We start from the raw sequence: 9,099 nt of genomic DNA on the forward strand, positions 1-9,099 counted from the left end.
ATCCCTCCCTTATTTCCCCCCAACTGACCCCAGTGTGTAGTGCTCCCCTCCCTGTGTCCATGTGTTCTCATTGTTCAACACCCGCCTATGAGTGAGAACATGCGGTGTTTGATCTTCTGCTCTTCTGTCAGTTTGCTGAGAATGATGTTTTTGCAGTTACTTTTTGCAATCACTCTTGTACCAACCGAATAGATAAAGTGGCTGTTTGTGGGGGTGAGAGGGTGTGGCTTTTCCCTCTGTTTATAACTTTGTATGAAGAAACACCTCTTTTGAATTAGGGACTTCTTGGGAGCTGTCGTTGTTTAACCTGAACATTTGAGCTGTATTACCATTCTTCTTAATCGGGAAATGTAGATGCAGTTTATTAAATCTTGCTAATGCTGTGCTTACCTGTTTTGAAAATAGTGAACTGTAGTTCTGATTGAAGTTTTTGCTTTATCTATAAAACCAGACCTTTTTGGTCGTGTTTAACAACTACTACATCTACCTCCTAGGCAGTAAATAAATGTCCTTGGAAGTTGTTTAATTATTTGTATGTGCCACTTTCTTCCATAATTTGTTTTCCTGCAGATGGAACTCCCAAAATTATTTCTGCCTTTAGTGAAAAGGTGGTGAGTCCAGCAGAGCCGGTGTCCCTCATGTGCAACGTGAAGGGGACACCTTTGCCCACGATCACTTGGACACTGGACGACGACCCGATTCTCAAGGGTGGCAGTCACCGCATCAGCCAGATGATCACGTCGGAGGGGAACGTGGTCAGCTACCTGAACATCTCCAGCTCCCAGGTCCGGGACGGGGGAGTCTACCGCTGCACTGCCAACAACTCGGCGGGAGTCGTCCTGTACCAGGCTCGAATAAACGTAAGAGGTGCTTGTCAAATCAGCTCCTCAAAAAAACACACATAACTCATTGTAGCGGAGAAGAAGGTTTCTGCATGCACCGAGCTGGGTCTTGGAATGCCAGAGCGGATTAACTGCTGCTTCCCATTTCCTACCGTCTCCTTCCTACTCTGGAATGGCACTGACTGGTTCATGTTGGAAATGGCATTTTGGTTTCTGTAGTCAGCTTGTTCTTTTTTACCCTAGATCTGTTCAGCAGATGTTTCCTTTCCTGGTTTATGCTCTGCATGCCCTTTCCTTTCTCCTTCTCTTTGGTTCTTCCACATTCATGGTAAACCTTCATGTACATGGTATTAAACTTACATTCATGCTGCAACGTGGTGTAACCTCCATCGTCATCCCAGATTTTATAGAGAGATTAAACAATTGATCAGTTGCTGCCAGTGTTTTCACCAAAAGTGCATGATTGTCCAGTGTAGACTAGTCACTTTCCATTAATTAAATTGCCTTTTAGTTTGTAATTCAGAACATTTTCATAGAAATAGCTGATAAAGTAACACTTATTCATTTGAATTAAAGAAAAGGAAAGAAAACGCTTCTTTGTAGAAAATGCCACATGCAAAAATATTTTTTTAACTGAAAAAGATGTGCTTCCATGAATAAAATCTACATTTTTAACTCAAGGAAAAGTGTACCCATTTCCCCACGTGAAATGTACCCTTAAATTATTTTCAAGAGTTTCTCTGTGTCTCTCCAGGGCCTGCAAGTATTCGACCAATGAAAAACATCACAGCAATAGCTGGACGGGACACATACATTCACTGTCGTGTGATTGGTTATCCGTATTACTCCATTAAGTGGTACAAGAACTCGAACCTGCTTCCTTTTAACCACCGCCAAGTGGCATTTGAGAACAATGGAACTCTTAAACTTTCAGATGTGCAAAAGGAAGTGGACGAGGGGGAGTACACGTGCAACGTGTTGGTTCAACCACAACTCTCCACCAGCCAGAGCGTCCATGTGACCGTGAAAGGTAAGCCCTGTTCTCCCGGTTCCCACACAACTCACTCCACAGCCCAACTACTTCCCAGACCAACGAGTGGGTGTCAGCTAATCTAAGATCTGCTTATTTAGAGCAGGACAGTTGTACGGGCTGGAGAATGATGGGGAACCTGAAATGGCCTCTTTACTACTGACTGAACCTTCACAGGACCTGTAGTTGATCTAATTTTCTCTCCAGGTGGAATTTTGGCTTGGTTTTCCAGAGGACATGTGTTGTTAACATTACAGCCGAAGAAAAGGAGCACATCATTGGCTTGGTTATTTAGTTATCTGTGAGATAATTTAAAAATAGATAATTTTCTTTTCCTTAAACCTCCTAAAAGCAAGTTCTCTTAGAACTTAATTGGAAGGGATTTTCTGTATTGGATGAGGATTTCAAACAAACGTCTTATCTTCAGTAGATGCGCAGGTCAAAGCAACAACATAGAAATTATATGTTTAAAGGATGCCACAGAACGTTTTCTTTATTAAATTATTCTTTACATCATGACATGGACTCTCATGGAATCTACCTGTCAGGATGATTTCTAGAGATCTTGCAATTCAACTGCAATCTCCTTACCAGAAAAGACAGTAAGGTGATCAGACTCATCCAGGGATACAGCTTTGTAGTGGCAGGCCCTTAGAAAAACTTATTTCTCCTATTCTCCAAGTCAGTTTCCTGAGCGGAATATGAGATAAAATTGTTTTAATTATGTAAAGAATCTACATGAGGTAGGTCCTAAGAATCGAACTAATATTTTATAAAAGTACTTCCACAACCTGTGGATGTTGCTTCTAGCCACACTGAGCCACCTGCCTGAGCTGCCCAAGCTATCTTGGCAGGCACCAATAATTGTCTTTTAGTTGCCCTTGTTACAAAGTTGCATAGGTTTCCTGTGGTCTTCCCCAACCTTTTTTTCCCACCAACCCTGTGAGTTTTACTTTTTTGAGAACTCCTACAAACACACACACACACATGAAAATAATAATATACATGTTATTATGGGGCATATATTGCATTACATTATATATTATAGAATATGTATTGTGTATTGTATATCAGATATGCCTGCACATAATTATAAATCCATTTTCAGTAACTACATATCTTGAGCATTTCCTCAACTCACTAGACATTCTTGGTAAATCAGGCTGGTGAGAGCTGCATAAAGGTTCATTTTGTGATTGTGTTTATTTCTTTAATCCTCATTTACAGAACATCTGCTTCATGCCAGGCACATCTCTAGGCACTGAGAAATACAATAATGAGAAAGTTCTGCAAAGTCCTTCCCCTCATTGACTCTCTTCTCAGTCAGGAGAGACAAACAATAAATAAAACAAGTGAATAAGCCAGAAAACACCTGATGGTACTCCAGACTATGCAGATAATTAAAACATGGTAGTATCTCTCTTTTTTTTTTTTTTTCGATCGAGTCTTGTTCTGTTGCCCAGGCTGGAGTGTGGTGGTGCGATCTTGGCTCACTACAACCACTGCCTCCTGGGTCCAGGCAATTCTGCTGCCTCAGCCTCCTGAGTAGCTGGGATTACAGGCACGCGCCACCACACCTGGCTAATTTTTTGTATTTTTAATAGAGTTGGGGTTTCACCATGTTAGCCAGGATGATCTTGATCTCCTGACCTTGTGATCAGCCCACCTCAGCCTCCCAAAATGCTGGGATTACAGGCATGAGCCACTGCGCCCAGCTGACAGTATCTTAATGGTTCATTCCAATAGTCAGATGACATATCAACACATTTTCTGTACTCTGCCATCTTAAAATTCATTGGTCTATGAAACCCTTGGAAGGAATGTTTTACCCACACATGATTTTGTAACATAAAAAGTTGATCATTTGGAAATGATTGGTTCACTGTGTTATGCAGATCTTCCAAATGTTGACACAATTTGTTATATAATATCAAAATATCAAAACTAATAACATTACCATGATCTCATCAGAAAGTCTTCATGTATTGGTAAACTGTCAAGTTCGTGGTGATGGATAGAAGTTTTCTAAAATTCCATTTTTTCTTGAAAATTTCAATTTTATTATTTATAATAAACACCATCAGTTGTAATCATAGGAGTGATAGGCTCCTTTCTCTCTAAGAAATTGTCTGACAAATAGAAAAGGCTGCATGTCATCAATTTTTTAGGTAGCCATTCTTTTAAGAAAAAAATGGAATTTCCTGAAAAAAAAGCAGCTGGCTGAACTTGCAACTCAAGCAAGCATAGGCATCCTCTGCTTGAAGACAGCCAGCCATGCTGCTCAGGAGGCAGAGGAAACACTGTGCCTTCTTCCCATTTTATTACACAGGGCATAGAACGTTAAAAATAACACGAGCTTCAGGGCAAAGATTTAATAAAACTGTGATTTTTGTTGCTTCATCAAGTGTCTGCAAATGAATCTGGCGTTTTTTAAGAACAAACTTAGAGTATGCATTAGTAAACAGTACGATGAGCACCTGTCATGTTACTGTCACTGCTGGGACTCGTGCTAAGGCCCAGCAGTCTCACTCACCATTGCCTTTGCTCCGACACTGCAAATATCAACACCATGAGAAAGGCAAACAGCATCTTAGCCTTGTCAGGAAAATGATTTTTCTTCTTACAAATCACCTAAAATGGTCTCAGGGATCCCTAGAGCTCTGTGAGCTACATTTTGAAAATATCTAATACAGTGCTAAAAATGTAGTTTATTTCTAATGTTTGACCATTACAAATGATGCATCAAATGAGCTTCTTTATGCACTGGCCTTTGTCTGATTTTAAGATTATTTTTTTCAAGAAAAATTTCCAAAAGTATGACCATTGGATAAATAGATATAATATTTAAATGTAATTTTTAGGAGACATTAATTTAAACAAAGGCCATTTGAATCATTAACTTTTATTCTTTAAATTTGCCAGACCAATATAAATCAGTGTATTCATCTTGATCCTCTTGAAGTGACAGAAACCAACTCAAACTAGCTTATGCCCAAAAGAATAATTTATTGTCTCTTGTAAACCATATACCTATGATTTTAGAAAATAATTCAGTCGAATAATTTTGTCTGCAAGAGCTTCTTCTAAACATCTATCATACAGTATAAAACTTGTCACCTCTTTCGTAAGTACTCGCAAACAAAAGAAGGAAAATATTATTCTATGTGGTATTTCATTGTAATTGTCTGGAGACAAATAGCAGTTGTTGGGATTTGGGGCTTGCAAAATTTATCAGAGTGGTCAGGAAAGGCTGCCTTGAAAATGTGAGATTCTAAGCAAAGAGGTGGAGGGGTTCAAAACAGCTCATGGCTATCTGGGGGAGGAACTTCCTAAGCAAAAGGAAAAGATAGAGCTACAGTATCTAGAATATGCCTGGCAAGTTCGAGGAATAATAGAGAGGCTGGTGTGGCAGGGACCAAGTGAGCGAAAAAAAACCTCAGAAGAAGCAGAGCCTTTTCATGGGGGACTTACTAGATCAGGACTTGGGTTTTCAGGACATGGGGTTTTCTGAGATGGGGGCTTTATTGGGTGACTTTAAATAGAAAAGTCACATGGTCAGACTGAGGTTTTAAAAGGTTTTAGCCAGGCATGGTGGGATAAGCCTGTAGTTCAGCTACTCCAGAGGCTGAGATAGGAGAATACTTTCAGTCCAGTAGTTTGAGATTGTGGTGCACTATATTTCCACCTGTGAATAGCCACTGCATTCCAGCCTGGGCAACATAATGAGACCCCATCTCTAAAAAAGAAGAATAAGCATGCATCTGATTCCTGTGCTAAGGATGCATCTGATTCCTGTGCTAAGAATGATCTATGTGGGGAAAGAGGGCAAGTAGAATGACCTGTTGGAAAGTGAATCCAGGTGAGAGATGATGGCAGCTTGGACCAGGGGGGAGCAGAGGAGTTGGTGCATAGAAGACATGTTCTAGATCTATTTTGAAGGTCTATTCAATTGGTTTACATAGTGGTTGGATACAAGTGTGAGAAAAATAAAGACACCAAGTACCAGGTCAGGCTTCTGGCCTGAGTGGCAGGAAGAATGGCATTGCTTTCTCCTGAGTCACCAGAAGTTGCCGTGGGGAGGTTTGAGAAAGGCAATTGTCTAGTTATCAATGTGTAGACGTTGAAATATACACTAAACAAATAAGTGGATGCTCTCGGGAGGAAATTAGATATGAGAGAGTGGAGCTCAGGAATCTGGGCTGCAGATCTGGTGACATCAGTGAATAGACGATGCTCAACACCATGGCCTGGATGGGACCTTCAGGGGACTCTCTGTGCCACACTGCAGATTTTTACTTCATGTGGACAGACTTCTCCAGCCCTCAGTCAGGCTCACATTAGAACCTTTCACCAAATATCTGAAGATAAAGTCTGACAAAAATTCAAACAAGGACTGTGTGAAATGTAAGTTTTTCCCTTTTTAGATTTCCCAGATTGGCACAGATCCATGTATTTACTATGACTCTATTGGTTGCAAGGTGTAAGAACCCAAATTACCTCTGCTTAAGCAGCCAAGTGAAGAGGTGCACAACTGTAATCCCAGTTATTGGGAGGCCTAGGTGTGATGTGGTACACAAGTGCAGTTCCAGCTACTCCAGAGACTGATGTAAGAGGATGGCTTGAGGCCAGGAGCGTGAGGCTGCGGTGAACTGCTTCCAATACACAGTAGTAATTATACACCATTCACAGTCTTATCCTTTACTCAGATCTTAGGTCTTAAGCTAATTGACTTCTGAACATTTAAATTTACACTTTAAAATATTTTAATCTCAACACTTTGGTAAACCGAGGCAGGAGGATCACTTGAGGCCAGGAGTTTGATATCAACCTGGCCAGCATGGCAAAACCCAGTCTTTACTAAAAATACAAAAATTAGCCAGGTATGGTGGCACACATCTGTAATCCTAGCTACTCAGTTGGCTGAGGAGGGAGGATGGCTTGAACTCAGGAGGCAGAGGTTGCAGTGAGCCAATATAGCACCACTGCACTCCAGCCTGGGTGACAGGGCAGGACTCTGTCTCAATCAATCAATAAATAAAATGTTTTTAAATGAAATATTAATATGTTAAATTATACTCCAGTGGTCAGGATTGTGGTTCATCAAGGCTTTTTAAAAATTAACAACATTTACTATTTTCAATTATGGGATATTAGGGGTGGAAGATAATAAATCAGCAAATTTTAGGAAAAGACTTAGAATTTTGGCTTTTCCTGTGGATTTAAATTGAAAGAGACTTTCTTATTTTGTTCATATAAATGCAGCCCCACTACCTTTCCTTGGAGATCACACAGTGAATATTTCACCCAGCTAATTTTGGAAGAGCAAACCTGAAGCCTCAGAAATTGGCTTCCTTGGGGAGTGAAAGTGGCCCACTTGATCCCAGCAATAACACTGTCAACAGTGAAACCAAATTATTGTTATCTTATCTCCAGGAGGTTTGGTTTAAAAAAAAAATACTGGGTATAGCAGAAAGTGTGTGCATATAGGTTTAGATGATATTTGGAAACAGTGCTATTTCTTCATCATGTATTTTTTTGGTAATAGAACCCTTCTGCTTATTTTCGGCATATGCCTGGAATAATTGTTTTTTAATTTCGAAGACTGATATAAATAATATGCTTATTATTGATGGTGGTTGATGCTTGAGCAGTTCTGAAACACATGTAACTATCCAGAAGTGCAAGTTTGCTGCCTTCAAACATATAAACAGAAGTAAAAGTCAGAGTCCCTTCTTTTACTTCGTTTCGATTTAACAAGCAGTTTTATATTTAACACATTTTCAAGCTTTGTCTTTTCCATTTTAGGTGCTACATTGAACTTAAACAGTGCCTAATAGAGTGTTCTAATTGCTGGGGATCAACACTGCCAGGAAAGTTAATTGGCTGCTGGATAAAAATGTCACCTTCTATTTATATTTATATAACACTTTATAGTTTACAGAACACTTTCATCTGTGTCACCTTAAAACTCACAGTGACTCTGTAATGTAGATAAAGCATAATCAGGGAAACAATTGAAGAGACATGAGACTGCTCAGTCGTCCAGCAATGCATTCAAGACTCAGACTCAGGTGCTTCGATTCCAGCACAACCCCATGGTGACTCTCAGAAGAATAATTTGTATTGCAGTGGAAAGCCAGGGTAGGAGTGGGGAGAAATGACTACAAAGGACCCAGGAATAAAGCTATTTAAAAAGTCAAGAAAGATAACGTGTTAAAATATAGGGCAAAAGATATTGAGGGGCTAATTTATGAGAGATAGAATTTGTTACATTGGAGAGAGAAAAAGTAGAGAAAGGATTTGGTGAAAGAGGGCAGGCCGGAATGAGCGATGACTCCAGGTCTTGCTTGGGTGATGGAGAGGCTGAGATGACTGGTGTGGCACCTCAGTGGCTTGGCAAAAGCCTTAGGATGGCAGTGTTGGTCTACAGTGCCTGTGGGTCACCATTCTGCCTTTAGATCGTGTAGATTTTTAAAAAAAGACTAAAATTTGTAGAGAAACATAGTTAAAATTACAGGTAAATAAATGTTTAAGAATCACCAAGCTCTGAGTTATATTTTATGAGGATTTTTAGAAGTTAATGTTTGCCAATAGTGAGATGAAACGGCCATGCTAGAAATGCAGAGAACAACCAGAAACATTTGCTTTTACATACTTCATTCCTTTTCTGTATTTGTGACAGTTTCCCATTTTAATTTACCCCTTTTGTTTTTTACCATGTCCTCCTTCAGACTGAAGGGAGAATGAGATGTCACTGCCAGGGTTTCCAGCTCCTGTGTTGGTGGTACTTTGCATACTGTAGCCCAACAGGGACACCATTCTGCGCATTTTGACGTTAAAATCCTGCTTCCACTGCAGCTTTTTGTCCTATGCTATGTCTCATCTGTCACCTTAACGTCTTGCTGTATTGCTGTTGGTGCAAGCGGGGAAATGAACGCTGAGTTAAAAATAGTGCTGCGAGTTTGTCTGCTCGCCTTCTACACGAGGAGAGTGAGCGGCTGGGGAGGCCAGCTTCTAATGACATCATTCTTCAAGGGCTGACAACAAATGTCATCTGGCCTGGGTGGAGGGACAGCTTTGTGCACAGAAGCACTCTTGGCAGTGTCCCCACTCCCGATTTCAGACATTTGCTCATTTGCTGTTCCAACCAGGGCACTGTCAACTTCCACCGAATTCCAAACCCAACTCTGTCGGCAAGGAAGCATCTTTCATTCTTTTTTTTTTTTT

General features: G+C 40.3%; 1 protein-coding gene across 1 annotated transcript in view; it reads left to right on the forward strand.

Annotated features, from left to right (window-relative positions):
• Positions 1-9,099, forward strand: part of LOC108298073 (Down syndrome cell adhesion molecule-like) — a 210,908-nt gene that overhangs the window by 20,979 nt on the left and 180,830 nt on the right. Inside the window, exons 4-5 of the mRNA XM_017520774.2 lie at positions 571-867; positions 1,597-1,872. Coding sequence (XP_017376263.2) covers positions 571-867; positions 1,597-1,872 — 573 coding nt within the window. The remainder of the gene's footprint in view (positions 1-570; positions 868-1,596; positions 1,873-9,099) is intronic.

This window comes from Cebus imitator, unplaced genomic scaffold, assembly GCF_001604975.1.
Source record: "Cebus imitator isolate Cc_AM_T3 unplaced genomic scaffold, Cebus_imitator-1.0 Scaffold881, whole genome shotgun sequence".
NCBI classification, from domain to species: Eukaryota; Metazoa; Chordata; class Mammalia; order Primates; family Cebidae; genus Cebus; species Cebus imitator.